This window comes from Nicotiana sylvestris, chromosome 10, assembly GCF_000393655.2.
Source record: "Nicotiana sylvestris chromosome 10, ASM39365v2, whole genome shotgun sequence".
Classification (NCBI taxonomy): domain Eukaryota; kingdom Viridiplantae; phylum Streptophyta; class Magnoliopsida; order Solanales; family Solanaceae; genus Nicotiana; species Nicotiana sylvestris.
This window is the reverse complement of record NC_091066.1, coordinates 75,553,835-75,574,193: the sequence shown is the minus strand read 5'-3', so window position 1 is coordinate 75,574,193 and position 20,359 is coordinate 75,553,835. Positions and strand designations below refer to the sequence as shown.

The window sequence follows — 20,359 nt, the reverse complement described above, 5'->3', positions numbered from 1 at the left end:
AGCAGGAAATGCGCATCCATTACCCTTATCTTCTCACTACTTTAGGTTTGTCTCTATGCTCTTTTGAGGACGAATGAATATTTAAGTGTGGGAGGATGTAATGACCTGACTGGTTTTTTTAAGAATTAACGCCCCGATCCACTATTAACTACTTTCCCTGTGTTTGTTTCTGCTATTCTAATTCGCCGGGATGTTTGGTTTTGAGTTTCGGAGTGTTTTGGGACACTTAGTCCCTAAATGAGAGCTTAAACTTTAGAATTTGGACCGTAGTTGGAGCAGTGTGAAGATGGTATCGGAATGGAATTCTATCAGTTCCGTTAGCTCCGTTGGGTGATTTCGGGCTTAGGGGCGTGTTCGGATTGTGTTTTAGAGGTCCGTAGCCTATTTAGGCTTGAAATGCCGAAAGTCAAATTTTTGAAGTTTCCGTTTCGATAGTGAGATTTTGATATCGGGGTCAGAATAGGATTTTGGAAGTTGTAGTAGCTCCATAGTGTTGAATGTGACGTGCTTGCAAAATTTCAGGTCATTCGGATGAGGTTTGATAGACTTTTTGATCGAAAGCGTAATTTGAGAGTTTTTCGAGTTCTTAGGATTGAATCCATTGTTTAATTGGTGTTTGATGATGTTTTGAGCGTTATGAAGATTGGAAAAGTTTGAATGATGTTTTAGGATTGGTTTGCATGTTTGGTTGAGGTCCCGGGGGCCTCGGGTATATTTCGGATGCTGAACGGGTCATTTTTGGAACTTAGAAATTGCTGAAACAATCAGTCAGTTCTGGTTTCCTTCTTCGTGTTTGCGAGTGTGGTCTCCCGTTCGCGAAGAGGAGCTGGGGCTGGTGAAGAATTAACGTTTTGCGTTCGCGAAGGATCTCCCACGTTCGCGGGGCTGTGGAACCTTGTGCCTACGCGTTCGCGGCTCGGGCATCGCGTTCGCGAAGAAGGAGACTGGCCAGTAGAACTTTGGTGCATCGCGTTCGCGATCGTTGTCTCGCGTTCGCGAAGAAGAACACGCCTGGGCAGAATGTATAAGTTCAAAATCGAGGGTTTAGCCATTTTTGTGAAAACTAGAGCTTGGGAGCTCGGATTTGAGCGAGGTTTTGAGGGATTATCAGAGATATCGATTGGGTAACGATTCTTAACTCCTTTTTCTTGTAACCCATTAATCTAAACATGAATTCATCATTTAATTTCGGAATTTGTATAAAAATTGGGGGAAAGTTCTTAGACCAAAAATTCGAGTTTTGATTGAGGATTTGACATTGGATTTGGATAATTTTGGTATGATTAGACTCGTGAGAGTATGAGGATTTTGAAAATGTAAATTTTACCTGATTCTGAGATGTGGGTCCGGGGGCATTTTGGTCATTTTACCTAATTTCACGTATTAGCTTAGCATTTATTTGTAGAATCAGTTACTTGAAATGTTATTTATATTATGCAATTTAATTGAATAGATTTGGGTCATTTGGAGTCGAGTACTCATAGCAAGAACGTGGTTTCAGGTTGATTTTGAGTCGGTTCGAGGTAAGTGGCTTGCCTAACCTTGTGGAGGGGAACTCCCCTTAAGATTTGGTATAATTGATATTTGAAATGCCTTGTACGTGAGGTGACGAGTGCGTACTTCTACTAATTGTTGAAAATTTTGGTTTTTCTTTAAGTAATTTTAATTGTATTTATTTTTTCCTGTTTATACTACTTGCAATTTAAACATGTTGTTAGCTTAGGGAAGCATGTCTAATTGACTTAATTGCTTTACTTGCTCAAACTACCTTATTTGGATTACATGCAGCATGCTAGGCTAGAAACACATGTTTTACCTTGGTATGAAATTTGAATTGAACTATGTATTCTTCTTGTTCTTCTTGTGTATTTACTTTGGGACTACGGGACGGTATCCCGGGAGATCCCCTTGTATGTTTACTTTGGAACTACGGAACGGTATTCTGGGAGATCCCCCTGCACATTTACATTGTAACTACGGGACTGCACACGGTAGATTCTCCCTGTACTGAGTATTTACATTTGGGACTATAAATCGGTATTCCGGGAGATCCCCTCGCATTATGAGTTGGACTACGGGACAATATCCCGGGAGATCCACTAGATATTTATATTTGGGACTACAGGACGATATCCTGGGAGATCCCCGGTTGTTATTTCTGTGTTGAGCTGTATTTCTCTCTGTGTTTACTTTGCCTCTGTAGTAGTTGTTGCTGTTTTTTTCTATTTTTTGTTACTCCTTACTGTTGCACTTATTATACTGTCTTATTTTTACATTGTTATACCTTGTATTTCATTTAACCTCAGTTGGGCCCTGACTTTCATCGTCACTACCCGACCGAGGTTAGGCTTGGCACTTACTGAGTACCGATGTGGTGTACTCATGTCCTTTCTGTGCATGTTTTTCATGTGCAGATCCAGGTACTTCTACTTAGTCTTATCATTCTTGAGGTGAGGTGCTTCTGTAGAGACGTTGAGGTATATCTTCCGCGTCCGCAGACCGAGGAGTCCCTTTCTATCTTTCTGTAATAGTATAGCCCTTCAGTATTTTCCTTTTGTTAGACATTTCTGGAGTTAGAGCTTCTTATGTATCTCTTAGCTTGTGATTCATGGGGTTCCAGATTTTGGGAAGTGTTGGGTTGAAATTCTTGTATTGTTATGTGCCAGGCGGCATCTTAAACACCATTTCATTTTGTTATTTCGGTTTTATAATATATTTTTTAGCAAATTATTTCTTTTCCGCATTTATTAGGCTTACCTAGTCGTAGAGACTAGGTGTCGTCATGATAGTTCACGGAGGGAGAACTGGGGTCGTGGCACCTACTTTATCCTAGACTGAATGATCTCGATTAGTAGAGTAGTACACTACGGGCAAGCCTATGGTGCATCTTTATGGCATATGAATGTTATTTCTGAGAGTGAGTGAATTCTTTTTATCTTGAGTTCCTAATTGTTCTTAAAGTTTATGTTATGTGGAACTACTCTCTTTTGTTGTGTGAGGGCACTTGATTCATGAAGGAAAGGTAATGTCAGTGATCTCTATGTTAGAGTAAGTAAGTAAGTTGTTAATAATGCTTGATACTTCTGAGTCAATTCTTGATGTGAAGATGTTACGCTTGTGTGCTTAGTCTATTTTAAATATTCTTGGTGTGATGAGTTAGGAGAATTGCTTTAAAAGGTCGTGTTTATATAAAGTATAGTTTGATTGCTCGAGGACGAGCAATGGTTTAAGTGTGGGGTGTTGATGATTGGCTATAATTGCATATTTTAGTCGCTTATTACACTCTAATGTACTGCACTTTAATTGAGTTTGAGCTTTAATCGCTAGTGTTTTACACGAATTATGTATTTTATGCCTTGTAGGAGTGATTTCGAGTTATGTAAATATTATAAAAGGAATTCAAGTGATTTTAAGCTTTGAAGTCTGAGTAAAATCCCAAGGAATTAAGCTGGGATTGTGTTCTGGGATCAATGGATGATAGCTAAGAATGAAACAAAGAATCGAGCAGGCATACAACGCATTGTCTAGTAAAATGCACATACCTTATCGCTCAGAACTTCGTTTGGGCTCCACAATATGTTGTTGGAAATATATTTGAAAGGGCTACAACTTTTGTGTTTTGCATTTTCATGCATTCCCACTACCGCGGTGCATAAAATGAAGCGCGGTGCGCCTGTGAAAATTTTCTACAGCCTTTCAGAATCAGCAATCTGAACTTTTCCACTGCCGCCCCACATGGTGCATCACCCCATACAGTGCGGTAGTGCAAATTTTATAGAGTGATTGTCCAATTTCGTGCGGGAGAAAGTATTTTTGTCTGGGCCCGATCCTACGAGGTATAAATACATGTAAAAATGCTATTTTGAGTAAGGGGATATACTTTTGACATAATTTAGACCTAAGGAGGCTAAGGAGACCGTGGATTAGACCTAAGGAGGCAAGAATACACTAAGAGCAAGGCGGAGAATTCTTCTACCAGTTTTTCACTTCCTTCTTCCTATTTTTATTATTGGTTATGAATTCTAGTATTGTAGTTTTGCATACTATTATAAATAGCTAATTTGTTATCTATGGTTTTGATAGAACCTATTGGAGGATGATTTTCCTATTACGTTAATATAGATTTGTTGTAGCTTTTTCTCTATTTGTTCAACTACGTTTATGTTGTGGTTGGTTGAAGAGCTCTCAATCAACTGTACCTATTCAGTGTGTATTACTCGAGAGAGAGTGCATATTTAGGTAGTTGTTGAACAACGTCACTCCTAACGTATATGAGGGATCAATACGAAGGGTTTAAAGGTAGGATTAAGGATAACGAAACCTTAGGTGCGATCTGAGTGAGCCATACTTATTGCTCGCTAGTGTAATTCGGGAGAATATGTCTAGTAAATTGTGGTAATTACTCGGGAGAGAGTTACTACGACAGTCAGAGCACTCATGATCGGTAGAGAATACTTAGGTGAATTTATAGAAAACATAGCCGAAAGGATTCCAACAATTAGGAAAATCATAACTTTAGACCTCCTTAATCTTATCTCTAACCCTTAGTATCTTTAATTGTTAATTTACTATTTTAATTTGTTAGTTAATTAGTTAAACATAAGAATCTTAATATCTATAAGTTAGGAATTATTCAAGCTTGTCTTCTTGGTGATAGTGAACAGTTGTAGCTAAGCCTTAGTTCTCTGTGGGATTCGACTTCGGACTTGTAAACCGGATTATATTTGCAACGACCGCTTAGTCTTTTTTATAAGGCATAGTTGGGCGTGATCACAAGCCTACAATAAGCCTTCAAAATGAAAGACCTAGGAGAACTGAAATACTTCCTAGGCATAGAGTTTACTAGATCTAAACAAGGAATACTAATGCATCAAAGGAAATATGCATTAGAACTTATTTCTGAAACTAGCCTCGCAGCTGCTAAACCAGTAACAACTCCTCTGGACTTCAACATAAAACTTACCACCAAAGAATATGATGAACATATCAAGAAGACTGAGTCCACTACTTTCTTAGATGAAGAACTAAAGGATCATGCTCCATACCGAAGGTTGATAGGTAAACTTCTATATCTTACAATGACAAGACCAGATATCTCTTTCAGTGTACAAACACTCAGTCAATTTTTGCAAAGGCCTAAGAAGTCTCACATGGAAGCAACCCTAAGAATTGTGAGGTATATCAAAAATCTACCTGGGCAAGGCATTCTACTCTCCAGCATATACAACAACACAATGTCAGCATATTGTGATGTTGATTGGGCAGCATGTCCAAATTCTGGGAAATCAATGTCAGGTTATTTAATTAAACTTGGGAACTCACTAATAACATGAAAGTCAAAAAAAAAAAAAGCAAACCACGGTTTCAAGAAGTTCAGCTGAAGCTGAGTATAGAAGTCTTGCTTCTACAGTAGCAGAAGTTATTTGGCTGAAATGTTTTCTGAAGGAAATTGGTATTGAATTTGAACTATCTATTAAAATCTTCAGTGATAATAAAGCAACTGTGCAGATTGCAGCAAATCCTATCTACCATGAAAGAACAAAACATACTGAAATCGATTATCACTTTATTAGGGAGAAAATCATTTAAAGATTAGTCAAGACAACATACATTGCCACCAAGGAACAACCTGCAAATATTCTGACTTAAGGACTTAACAAAGCTCAGCACCAATACCTATCTTCCAAGCTATGAATTCTGAATATTTTCTCGGTACCTAGCTTGAGGGGGATGTAAAGGAAGGTGTAACATAATAAGTCGTAAGAGTAGTTTAGTCATTTCAATATCGGTTAGTTATATTAGTCAGTTAAGATAGTTAGTTAAGAGTCTAATAGCTGTTAAGTTTGTTAATGATGGTTAGCCTCTAATATGGCTATATAAACACACTGTATCTATTCTCCAAAGCTAAGAGAAAAATAACAGATCATTTTTCTATTTTGCTATCTTCTTCTTTGTCTCTCTCTATCTCTATTTCTCTGTATTTCTCATCCGGCTAAGAAACCCAAGATTACTTCACGTTCGAGCTATGGTAATATAAAAATCATGGTAAGGAGGGTTATCCTCTTTATTGGGAAGTATGCAAGGAAAATCTCGATTAATTGGGGCTCAATGCACGTAATGGAACCGAAAAACACATCTAACGTTAATTAGCTAAAACAGCAAGAAGCCAGAATTTCCTATTATTAACACCGAATGACACTGATAACCTAATATGTACAAACCAAGGATACCGTCTCTTACGCTATTATGCATATGGCATATGGTAGTAGCCTTCTAAAACTTCAACAAAAAAAAATATGAAGATGCTTTCATTCATATCGGTAAAGATCTTTGAAATCGTGTTTGTCAGAATGTCAAAATTTTAAAATCTGTATTCTAAACCAGACAAAGATTCAAGAGGCTAACCAACTGTTTTTCTCTTGTCATAATATAATATACTGTACTCGTTATGATTCGCCGTTCCTCGAAAACAAAAAGGTATTACTACTACTTGCTCACAGAATCCTATCAAGATATGGACTTCTTTTGATTCTGTGATCATTAAGAGAGAGAAAAGCAGGATCGAAAGAGAGAGAGCACATGGAAATATGTTAAGGTTCAAGTTAAATATTTACCCGAAAGCAAGTGTTTGGTTGTCGGAAAATTTATTTTATCAAATGAAGATAAAAAAAAGTTGCATAGTGACTATTTATACGGTTTAAATCGGTAACCTATAGATCATATAAAAATAACTTTACCGTTACCCAAGAGTCCTTTCATAACTGTATGAATTGTAACTTCAGATGTTGTTATATATAGCGAACACTTATATAATGCATATCATTATCAATATACAAAAATTTGAGAAAACGGTATCCTTATGCTGACAGCTAATATTATTTTCTATTTTTGATTTAATATGTAATTTTCATACAAACCAACCAAACTCCATATTAATTACTTTTCCAAAAAAATATTTTACAAAAAATAAGTCATTTTTCAGAAAACATTTTATTCTTTCACACCAAACACACATAGTACTACAAATTAATTTTAGGTCCGCTTTCCTTCTTCAGCTCTCTCTCCCCCTCTCTATATTATTTTATTATAAAAAAAATATTTAAGCTTGATGAATTCAGCCTTTAAAGTTCTTATCATTGAAGTATCGCACTTTTAAATAATGAATACAAATATTATATTTGTTAATTTTCTTTTATAAATTTCCTCCTAATATATTATGTTTCGTATAAAAAGTATCGGATTAAGATGAACCTCAAACTTATAAACTCCATCAACCAGCGATCCAACCTGCATCATTAATTTACCGAACCTCAAACAACAGCCAATTTTTTTATTTGTTAGGCTCATGCCTCACGTCAGCCATAGACTACTTTCATTTTCATCTGGATTTTCTGGAGGGGCCCTACGGCCTACTTTAGACATATAATATTGTTTTGGGGGCCTATATCAAGGGATATAATGAAACCAACTAACCGATATTAAGATTTAAAGATTGTATAATAATAGTAATAATAATAATAATAATAAGTGAAATTGTTGCAAGTCATTGAGTAATCATTGATAACAGGGCTCAAACGTAATGCATCTAGGACCCCTAATCTCGTAAGATTTTGAGTAAACTAACACATCTTCTTTGGGTTTACTTTTTATATATCTTGGGGTCGTTTGGTTTGCAAATAAGTAATATAAAAATTATAATGTAAGGATTATAATATGTAGATTAAATAATAAAGAAAATATCTATTGGATATACTTTTTATTATAGATGTTTGGTTTATTAGTTTGAAAATATAATATTTTGAATATAATATCAAATATATATGTTTAATTTTACAATAGATAAATTTTGAATAAATTTTTATTTTTAAATTTGACATTGGCATTCTTAAAGAACACTATTTTCCTTTTATTCCTTTGAAAAAAATTAAAAATAACTTAATCTTAAAGTTTCTATTTTACCATTAATGACGATTTTATAGCATTCTAACATACCCACATATAATTAAATGGAGAGAATAACTTAAAACATCCTTTAGACCTTCCCTTGATATCTGTAGCAACAAATCCGGGAGAAATTTAAAAATAGCCAGATTTACAACTGGTTGTTCAAAAATAGCCCAGTTTCAAAAGTAATTGAAATTTAGCCACTTTTCATGTAAAGATAAATCTGAGCAAAAATATTGTTCAAAACCCGGAAAATACGTCAGTATATTATACTGGAGTTCCAGGATAAGTATGCTGGAACTCCAGCATAATATGATGGAGTTCCAGCATAAGTACACTAGAACTCCAACATAATATACTGGAGTTCTAGCAAGTATAATTGTCCAGTATAATATACTGGAGTTTGGAGCACCGGTGCTCCAGTCTCCAGTATATTATACTGGAGTCAACAAAGTATACCGGTCCAGCATAATATGTTGGAGTTCATACACAGATGCACCGAACTCCGGTATATTATGCTGGACCGGTCTCTGTTGCAGCAAAGTAGTGGTTATTTTTCATTAACTTCGTAAACGCTGGCTATTTTTGAATGATCAGTCCGAAAACTGGCTATACCATGTTATTTTTACAACAAATCCTCAAGTGGAGGGGTCCTCAAAGAACATTGGGCCATCCAGTAGACCCAACAACCTAAGAGAAATTGGTAGAAATGACACCAGGTAACCACTTTAAAGGGTTGTTATTTAGAAATTAGCCAGTGCATCCTGAATTTCAGCTTTTCAGTTCAATTTTTCAGGACAAAAATGTCTTCGGTTATCTTGAAGTTCAAATTTATAGTTTTAAAATTTCAGGACAAAATAAATACTGATTAATCCCTAAATTGTATCCCTGAGAATGACTATATGAGCACCTGTCCTAAGAAATTGTCTAGGCCTAATGAGTTCTAATAGATCTTTATACAAATAGTCGGTTGAGTTGGTTATTTATTTTTTTAGTCAGTATATATTGATTACACATGTTTATACATGTGTTATTCATCCGCCAACTATTTTTTAATTTAAGGGGGGTGACCGACTATTTAGGTAAATTCTTCTTGTAAGTTTGCTATATTGATGATTTATAAATATTAATTGTTAATCTAGTACAAATAGTAACTAGCCTATTATCGCGAGCTAAAATTTACGGAAGTGTAAAAAAATAATATTGACGGTGTATATTAGTTAAATCAGGGCAAATAGTAGGCCTATGCAATTTATTTTAGTCTTTCTTTACGTTGATTGTGTAAAAGAATGTAGAAACGTTTATTAACTTAAAAGAGAATCACAACCATAATAAGTGAGATTATTCACATGAAATATAAGAGATAACCTACTAAAATATATTATAATTCGCTTCACCATCAGTATATATCTGTTAAAAATTTATTAGGCCATTGCAATTTCTTCACTCCATTGTAATTTCTCAGATTTCTTGATACCTTTCATTTTCTTTTTCTTGTGAAATTCTGTAACTAAGACAAGTTACACCATCTAAGCCAACTACCTTGTCAAGATTTACAGAACCTGAGATATGTTCATCCAACAACAACTAAACTTCCATCTACTAACTATACTTAGCGTAGCATTTAGCTACTTTTTTACAAGAGTACATTATGGCTATCAATATTTGAACACTTCAAAAATGTCCAGCTATGAATTTTCCTGTTACTCCACCTAACCATTGTCTTCATTTGCTAAGACACCTCGAGTTAGATGTTGTCTTCTTCAATAGAACACAAAAGTTTGAAGGGTTAAATTGTTTTATTCTTAACATTAGTCAAATTAACTATAGGTACTTTGTCGTGGTGATAAAAGATCACGTTACCCCCACATATCAAACTTGTGTTTATATCAACTTCTTTATAGGTACTTTACAAGTCTGATGGGTAGCATTATACAAATGGGGGGTGGGAGTTGCCGGGGGGGGGGGGGTTGCAAAGAAGACTCGAAATGCTTAGGTCCAGCCATTAGAATAACACTAGAACGCATAACTCATAAAAGAATAACTTCATTGGAGGTATTGGGCATCATGCATCATAATAAAAGAACCAATAAAGAAAAGAGAAGGCATTTATCACTGATTTTTAAAGTAATTGGGGCAAGAACCCGACATATCTTGATAAAGTATTTAACGAAATTGACTAATTGTAGGGAATAAAGAAAGAAGGTAAAAAGGGGGGAAAATGGCCGAGCTGCAACAGGCAATTCCTCTTGAGAAAAAAATAATGTACACGGAAGTGCCAACTGCATTACTATGTACCAGTAATCTCCCTATCCATTTTCATTCTCTTTGAATTTTGCACCTCTGGCAAGCTACCAACTCTCTGTTGTGAGGATGCATCATGTAAATATGCACAGTTCACGCCATGGCGGCATCCCTTTGAACTATTAAAATAGATGCAAGGCTTCATTATCTTAGGTTTTGAATCTCTAAAATTAGAGGCATTTATTGATTCTTGAGCTGAACCTAAATGTTGGTTGTTTCGGTTGCTATACTGTGGCAATGTTTCTTGTCTTTCTCCTCCATGTTGCTGAATGAGACTCTTGTAATAGTTGATGTCCCTAGCTACAGGTGCTGGCATAGACGAAGAAGGTGTTGACACGGTTGGTACTGGAGCTCCTACAGAAGGTAAAGGAGCTGATACGACCTCAGGTACACGAGGCCTCAAACTGGGAATGGGTCCTATCCTACTTGGAGCAGAGTGGAAGGGCCCATTAGAAGCACCTGCCACCAAGGGCATAACTAGTTCTGTTCTACTGACTTGACCTGCAGGAGGATCTGTTCTACCTGTATGAATGAAAGATGGATCAGCTCGACTGACTACAGCCTGAGGTGGAGCAGTACTACTTGATGCATGTGGCCTTGGGTTGGGCACGTTACTAGCAGCAGACATATTTTGGGTACTTGTAGGTGGCACGCTATGGGAGCTGGTGCCTACTCCTTGCTGTGTAACCAATTGCCCAACAATTTTTGGATCACTCAAAATTTTTATGAGCAGCTCATGGTCGATCAGATTTCCTTGGCCGTTGTCTGCCATGAGTGCAGTTAAAGCAGCCTGAGCTGCTGCTACAACATCAGGCTCCACATCAGGAACTACTCCAGCCGATGAAATTCCAGGGGCTGGAAGGTTATTTCCGGCACTTTTGTTGGACAAAGGAACTCCAGACTGCATTACCTGGGCCTTTGAGCTAACTGCATTAGAAGGTAGCACAGTACCAAATGATGGATCTGCTACTTCCTCCTCTTCAACAGGAGTTATGGGTATAACAGGTGTGTTCTGCTCAATATGAACAGTCTCTTCTCCAGGAACCATTGAAGGACTGCGTGGAAGTAAAAAGCCAATTTTAGAAGAAGCAACATCAAGAACTAAATGGAGATCAACAGGGGGAAAAAAAGCAGCAAAATATTATCAGAAGAAGAAACCAAAATAGAAAAATTCCAACAAGATTGAAGTATCATACTTTGGAGGAATGGAAGATTCACGTGGATAAATTGCTTCAAGCACTCTCATCTCCCGTTGTTTCTGAACCTCCATTTCATTGCTTTCTTCACCGGCAACCACTCGCCACTTTGTAGCGAGTACAAACTGTTAGAATCAAGGGCAGTGTAGAAATTAATACACTGATACTATGACTATCTGCTGCATAGTTGCATGCTTAAGGGTCAACAAACGGACAATGTCACCATTATGTTTTTACATTTGGCAACTTTTTTTAATTATTTGTATTGTTGGGGGGTGGGGGTGGGGGGGTGGGGGGTGCATTTCTAATGTGAATCTATATCATCAGAAGGAAAAAGGAAAAAACGGAAAAGAAGAAACAATATGCCGACGATGCTTGAAATAAAAAATGTTCCACAATCTGACATAACATGACTCCTTTCTTCTTTTTTCTTTTCCCCTCAATACTGCTTGAGATAAACTATTAATTCCAACACATATACTCTCTCAACAGCTGATGTTTATGTGTCCTCAACATTACGAAGTCACGGAAAACAAGACAGAACTTCAAGTACAACACATAAATACCACACACAGAGTAAACTACCAACTTTTCATTTTAATTTCTGCTCTTCCATTCTTGTTAATCAACATAATTTAGGGACAAGGTATTTTCTCCCTGTATGATAGTGTCTTGTTTTAGGCTGCTAGGGGCTTCAGTTGTGTTCTTAATACTTCTTTAGGGTCGAAAGTTAGGCTATAGTATGTTTAGCGGCCCTGTATGTACATATTATTCCCTTGCGTATGTGGTATTGAGCCTTTGTTGATGCTTAGTGTTAATACTTTGCTCTCTATTTTCTGGTTATTGTGTTGCTGGTGTTATCTGTTAGGATTCCTTTGCTGCTACTGATACATTGTTTCTTTTCTTCTTGTGCCGAGGGTCTACCAGAAATAGCCTCTCTACTCCTCCGAAGTAGGGGTAAGGTCTGCGTACACACTACCCTCCCCAGACCCTACATGTGGGATCTCACTGGGTTGTTGTTGTTGTTGCTCCTGATTTTCTCCCAGTACTTAAAGATCTAGCGAAATGTCTCAGATATAACGTGGAATCTTGGTGTTTTGACAATATTTGTGCTGCCTTTTGTATTGTCAGGATCTTCGCAACTGGATTGTGTAGGAAGATGGAGTACTTTTTCTCTTTTTAATAAGGTAGGAGGATGGAGTTCTTAGATCCATACTCCACTCTCCTCAGCATTTCTCTATGATACCTTTGATCAGGATTCAAAGAGAAATACTCTCAGGATTAAGAGGTAATAATGTGATTCTGTTCGATGAGGAACTAATAAGAAAAGAACATCCTAATGAATGAGTTTCCAAGCCTTTTCCATATTGCTAGTGACCAGAACTCAACCATTTCCCATAATTGGCAAGATAATTGTTGGCACATTCAGTTCAGGAGAAACTTCCAAGATTGGGAGCTACCAAACTACTTCAACATTCTGGAAAAATTGGGGGGCTATTCACTTGTGCAAGAATCTGCTGATAGCTTGAAGTGGAAGGATGGTCTTTATTCAGTAAAAGCAGGATACTCTCATTTGTGCTCTTTTAATGAGATTATTGACAGATGGCCATGGAAATATATCTGAAAAACAAAACTCCCGACAAAGGTCAAATATTTTAGCTGGATAGCCTTGCACGAGGCTGCATTAACTCAAGATAATTTAAGCAGAAGAAGCATTCCGACTGTTAACAGATGCTTCATGTGTCTGCAGCAATTAGAAACTAACAGCCATCTTCTACTTCACTGCTCAGTTGTTGCAGATATCTGGTACATGTTCCTTGCAATTTTGGCATCAGTTGGGTTACGCCACAGAGCATCAAAAAAGCCTATGAATGCTGGTCTCTTTGGAAAGTTGATAAGTCCAACAGGAAAATCTGGCAGATGGTTCCTGCCTGCATCTTTTGGTGTGTCTGGTCAGAAAGGAATCGCAGGTGTTTTGACGGGATATCAACTCCTCCTATGGTGCTTATGGCTAGATGTCTTCTATGGTTGTATAGTTGGCATAATTTAGTTCCTAATGACTGTCATATAAGTTTTTTTATTTTGTCAGCTCTTTAGCTCTTGCTTAGCTCCTTTTTGTTCATAGCTGACTGTTTTTTTAAGTACTCTCTTTTGTACACCTTGCATCTTCTGGATGCCATATATAAAATTATGCTTACTTTATCAAAAAAAAATATAATATAATAATAATAAGAAGAAGAAAAGAACATTTTTACTAGGGAATGGTTAGCAGGTCAAAGGAGGAATGTGGAGGCTATATGGGTTCGAGATACAATTCTTGTGTAACCGAAGTTACATTAGTATTTTTGCATTATCCATATGGTCTAAAGGCGATTCATTTTTAGAGAAAGGTAAAAAGAAAGTCTAAGGTGATTCATAGCCTCTGTCAAAGCTAGTAGAATGCAAAATGAAAATCTGACCTTATCCAAGTGGTGTATATTCACCAGAAAAAATATATATCCAAGTTGTATATTGGAATCTGTATCCAAGTACTGACTTATTTGTTCCAATTGGCTACACAGATGGAAACAAGTCATCATTTTGAAATCTGACATGGGTTGGAGATACATCTTTCTAGTTTCATCCCCCACTTATATATTACTCCTTCTATCCCAATTTGTTTGGCATTCTTTTCTTCTTCGTCTGTCAAGAAAGACTGCCACCTTTCAATATTTAGAAGCCTCTAATGTTTACACTTCATTTTGACCTTAATGAGATGCTCTTCTAGGATCTGACAAGATTTGTTACAGACCCTAGAAGGTTACTTTTGGTTTTGTTGGTATCAAATAGCAACAACAAATTGTGACAGAGGGAATAACTCTCTGGTTGATAACACAAACATCCAATTTAGTGATGGAGAACGAAGAAGCACGAAAAGGGAAGAGGAAAAAACAAAACTCTTATTCAATTGAGTTGGTGAACATCATATGAGAGGGCTTCTTAAAAAAAATTAGACAAAAATGACATAACAAAAATGTAAACTACATGAAATGAGAAAATTTCAACCGACATTAATTAAGGTAAGTTTTAGACTAAAGGAGAGTTTTTTTAATTCATTCATGAGGAGAGTCATAACTCATAACTATTACTGCAATGATCGACACCCCAAACGGTGCTTACTAATAAAGTATTATCTGAAATAAATAAAAGAAAAGAACTCACAGAGGGAGGACGAGTCCATTTGATCACAGGGATTTGAGCTAATTTATTCTTCCAGAGGCTTGCAGGCTGTGCACTTTCGAAGCCTGGTGGTAAATTATCATCAAACACCAAAATACCTGCGTGCAAAGGACATGATATCTTTGCTTGGAGGTGATCTTGAGCTCCTAATCCAACTTGGGCAGGGGATTCTTCAGAAAGGAAAAGTCTTACCTATTAAAAGAAAGAATTATCCTATTAGAAAGAAAAGCAATCAATTCAGCAACATCAGTCAATCAACACATATATACCCAATTCAGAGAAAAGGTTGATTAAGATAGGTTCCAGACCACATCATTATTCAAATACAGGTACTGATCTGTAAAAATCACTGAATATTAACTAGTTTATCTCATATAAGACGAATATACCATAGAAGATCTGAGGTGAGACTCTGACCTAGCAAAAAAGTGCATAAAACAAAATGGAAATTCCTGCAGTTAGAACCTGCATTGTTCCCACAATTTGACCTTCTGCATTGGCTTTTTGAATGATGGTGATGCACTTACACAACCTCACTCAAATATATCACCAAATTTAAGTAATTACATACCAATTTCATCTGTTTATTCAATCATCTACCTAAGTGAGAACGTGTGCAACTTCTTTCTTGCCTCCGCACAGAAAACTGTGATTTTCCCACTATAGCCCAACTCAAACAAGAAATTTGAAACCCACTACTTCCCTTTCCCAACTCCCGTAACAAAACAAAAAAAAAACAATAAGAATAAAGCACAATGGAAGATAAGGAAAGAAGAAAGTCCCTGACTAACCGAAGGATGAGGAAACAGATAAGAACAAACCAGAGAAACAGAAAGCTGCATATTACCACATTAGAGAAGTACGATCTGAAAGAAATAGCAATCTAGGACAAACTTAAAAGAGACAAGGTAACTTCAATAGCAGCGAGACAAGTAACCCGTGATCTCAGAGATAATTAACACAAACATTTCTTGCTTTCATGAAATACTTGTTGCAGTAGAATTTGGGGACTAATTTTTCTTTAGATTAAATGGTTTCAACCTAATATGCATGAGAACTGGTGGCTAAACTAGCATCTGTACCAATATAGGCTTCCACTACTCTTCTCCAGTAATTGCAAAATTGAGTCCGCCAAACCCAGCTTATCATTGGTATTTTTTTTATTTGATTGTGTTTTGGCTTGTCATTGGTACCCCCCCCCCTCCAAGTGCTTCTTTTACCCATTTTCCTAGACTTATATCCGACGTGAGACCTTTACATTTTAAAACACTAAGACTATATGATCATGCTATCATACTCGGCGTATTTAACTGGACCTTTTGTTTTTCTTCTTCTTCACATATAACAAGTACACACGCTACATGATTCCTCTTCATGACTTCTGATACCATAAATCAAACCAAAGGAAGACCTTTACTTCATTCATTTGTCACTGCAACAGCTTCTAAACCCTATTACAAACTGATGCAAAAGACAACTGGCCACTTCAAAAGTACAATAGTTTAGACCCTTTGAAGTAAAACATCATTTCAGCATGATCAGACTAATGAAAACTCATCTCCTTCTGCTCTTCTGTCTTTCCCACCATCATATGTCAATCTCATTGCTGGTAACCTAACATATATGGGATGCCAGCATGTAATTATCAACAAGTTTCTATCTATACAACAACAACAAACCCAGTATAATCTCACGAATGGGATCTGGGGAGGGTAGTGTGTACACAAATCTTACCCCTATCTTAAGAAGGTAGAGAGGTTGTTTTCATAGACTCTCGGCACAAGGAAAGATGCAAAAAGAAGCAGTAGCAACAAATCCAACATCGGCAAAATAACAAGACAAACCAAAGTAGAAGAAATAACATGCAGTAACCCTAGTACTACTGGTTTGGACAGGGAAACGCATGACTACCTACGAGTCTTCTACCATAATTCTCGACCTCCACATCTTCCTATCACGGGTCATGTCTTCGGCAAGCTGAAGCAGCGCCATATCCTGCCTAATCACCTCTCTCAAATGCTTCTTTGGCCTATCTCTACCTCTTCTCAAATCCACCAAGGTCAACCTCTCACATCTCCTCATTGGGACATCAGTGTCTTCCTCTTCACATGCCCAAACTATCTAAGCCTCGCTTCTTGCATCTTGTCCTCTAGGGAGGCTACGCCCACCTTGTCCCATATAATTTCATTCACAATCTTATCTAAACTGGTAGGTCTGCACATCCATCTCAACATCCTTCTTTCTGCTTCCTTCATCCTCTGCACGTGAGAGTTCTTGACTGACCAACACTCAGCCACATACAATATAGTTAGTCTAACCACCGTTTTATAAAACTTACTTTTAAGTTTTAGTGGTACATTCTTATCGCACAAAACACCGGATGCGAGCCTCCACTTCATCCACCTCGCACCAATACAATGAGTAACATCCTTGTCAATCTCTCCATTACCATGAATCACTAACCCAAGGTACTTGAAACTTCCTTTCTTGGGGATGGCTTATGTATCAAGCCTTACGTCCACAGCCGCTTCATGACTCACGAACTTGCACTACAAGTATTCAGTCTTGATCCTGCTCAGTTTGAAACCTTTAGACTCCAGGGTCTATCTCCAAACCTCCAATATCGCATTCACCCCAACTCACGTCTTGTCAATCAATACAATGTCATCTACAAATAGCATACACCATAGCACCTCTCCTTGAATGTGTCGTGTTACTGCGTCCATCGCCAAGACAAATAAAAAAAGGCTAAGGGCTGATCCCTAGTGCAACCCCATCATAACAGTAAAGTGTTCCGAATCTCCTCCCAATGTGCTTACTCGGGTCATAGCTCCATCATACATGTCCGTTATCACCCCAGTATAAGCCACTAGAACACCTCTAGCGTCCAAATATCTCCACAAGACCTCCATAAGGACTTTGTTGTATGCTTATTCCAGATTAATGAATACCATATTCAAGTCTCTCTTCCTCTCCCTATACTGCTCCACCAATTTTCTAATAAGGTGAATAGCTTCCGTAGTAGAACGCCCCGACATGAATCCGAATTAGTTCTCAAAAATAAATACACTTCACCTCACCCTCACTTCCACCACCCTCCTCCAGACTTTCATAGTATGGTTTAAAACTTTGATACCCCTATAATTGTTGCAATTTTGGATATCACTCTTATTCTTATACAACGTAATCATCATACTCCACCTCCACTCTTCGGGCATCTTCTTCGTCCTAAAAATGACATTAAACAACCTAGTAAGTCACTCCAAGCCGGCACTGCACACGTTCCTCCAAAACTCCACCAGGATTTCGACTGGCCCCATTTCTCTTTCCGTGCTCATCTTATGCATAGCCCCCTCAACCTCCACAACTGTTATACGCCTACAATACCCAAATCTTGACTGCTCTCGAGGTGCTCCAACACACCCAGCACAATGTTCCTGTCCCCATCTTCGTTCAAGAGTTTATGGAAGTACATCTGCCATCTTCGTCTAATAAGTGCCTCTTCCATCAAAACTTTGCCTTCCTCACTTAATTCAGGTCTCGGGCCTTCCTCTCTCTCATATTGGCAGCATGATAGCTTCTTGTCCCCGCCTTTGTCTCCTAGTTCTTGATACAAACATCCAACCGTTGTAGCCTTGGCCACCGAAACCGCCAACTTCGCATCTTTCCTAACCTTCATATAGCACTCCCTATTCGTCCTCTTCTACTCGTCTATGCTCTCCACTAACTTTCGGGAAAATTGGTGATCCTTAAGTTCTATTTTCTTTTTTATTATTTTAATTCTTTTAATGGAAAAAGGAGATATCTTTAAGTTCTGTGACTATCAAGTGTAAATTTAACAAGCATGAAACATCTGAGAAGAAATTTTCTCCATGTAGCTTTTAAGGGTACAACAACAGTTAAGTGTCAAACCTAAAGGCCAGATATATGTATCCTCAAAATGCATCCCGCTCAATTTGGATTGATTCCATTTCAACAACCAAATAATTTATCTTTTAAGACATACTAGGAATTCCCTAGAGGTTCTCTACATTTTTAACTAGCTTCTGATGGTAGATTATCAAAACTTGTCAACATTCTACAACAAGAGAATTAGTCCGGAATGCTAGTGTGTCTATCTAAACCTTGGTTGGTGAAGTTAACAAGTAACTACATCGGTGGGAGAATGAGTATCTAGTGGAGTAGTCAATGTGCACACAAGCTAGTTAGACACCACCATTAACCAGGAAGAAGAAGAAGAATCTGTTCACTTGTATACTCTTCTTCTCTTTATCACTAAGCTTATGCATTGTATTGATTTATGCAATTAAGTGGCGATTAGCTTCATGCAAAGTCTAAGCATACAGAAGCAAAGTAGAATAAATTTAGAAAGTATTACTTCAATTAAAGTTGAAGACCATTTTTTGACCAAGCACTTAAAGCTGAAGACTATATCTACTTTTTCTCTTCTCCTCAATTTTTTGGACGAGTACACTTGAGAAAGTTTGATCAACACATACTACTGGATTCTTTGGTTTCAAACTAAATTGAATCATATAGCTTTCTCTTTCTGATAAAATTAGTTTTCCATCAAACAATCAATAAATACATCAATCAACTACCCCTCAACTCCAAACTAATTTGGCTTTCGAAATGTTAACATTAGCTTTCGGTTGCAGAACTGATAAATTCTGGTGATGCCTTAAACATATGACTTCTGAAACAAAGTTGAAAGTACTGAGAAACTAATGTCATGCCATTCCTTATACCATTCAAAACTGAACAATTTTAATTTAACAAGCAATGATAAATTTCAGAAATAGGGATTAAAAGGTAAATCCAATAACAAAAACAAGGAAATTTGAGCAAAACGTCATCAAAATCCATTCCGATTTTGGACCCATTTCATTCCAATTTGAGCAAAACGAAATTGTTTATCAACACTTTGAGTTCATTAGTTTTCAATTATTATTTTTTCTTTTTTTTTTGGTTATTTAACACTGGGATTGGACAGATAATTACAGAAGAAATGAGGAAAATTATGGATCCTTATAAAGATTTTACCTGACAAAGGTTTACATCTGAAGCCCAAGTAACTCTTTTTGATTTCTGCTGTCCTCGCATATTTACAAATGAAAAATAAATCGGTTCGGTAATCAAATATAAATCTTAAATCCAATGGATGAATAGAGATTTTTATTATCAAATCACAACAGTCAAATTCGCCGACTTATCAGTATCCAAAAACCCTAAAAAAATGAGCTAATTTGATCTGACTGCGACCCGATATGAAGAAGGATCTTTTGGCGGAAGTATTAACTTATCGTACATATGAGTACAGAGAGAGAGGAGCAGAGATCAAAGGTAACCCTAATTAAGAAAACTAGTTCCTCCGATCTTTTTCTGCGCCCCCTTTTTATTTTTTTCTAATTATGAACTGTTCACTCACTATTTTATGATTTTATCACTGGAAACAGAGCCCTGGTCAGCGTTTGTTCCTTTTTCTTCTCTTTTTCCCTTTTTTGTTTTTGTTTAAGGATGTGTTTGGTATGACAAAAGCTTTTTTTTTAAAGAAAATTCTTGTGGAAATCATTTTGAAAGAATAACAAGAAAATATACATGACTCCACACTATAACAAAAAATGACTCATATTTTTAAGTTTTACCTGACCTAACTCATATTACACCATAACAAAAAATGACTCATATATTTAAGT

The 20,359-nt window shown here is 36.9% G+C and overlaps 1 protein-coding gene across 1 annotated transcript; it reads right to left on the bottom strand.

The window, feature by feature from the left end:
* Positions 1-10,034: 10,034 nt before the first annotated feature.
* Positions 10,035-20,081, bottom strand: LOC104235802 (zinc finger CCCH domain-containing protein 6). Its single transcript, XM_009789625.2, has 4 exons — positions 19,707-20,081; positions 14,646-14,855; positions 11,445-11,569; positions 10,035-11,303 (listed from the first exon to the last, which is right to left on the bottom strand). Exons 1-4 carry the CDS (start codon positions 19,764-19,766, stop codon positions 10,235-10,237), a joined length of 1,464 nt encoding a protein of 487 aa, XP_009787927.1. The 5' UTR covers positions 19,767-20,081; the 3' UTR covers positions 10,035-10,234.
* Between the last annotated feature and the right edge of the window lie 278 nt (positions 20,082-20,359).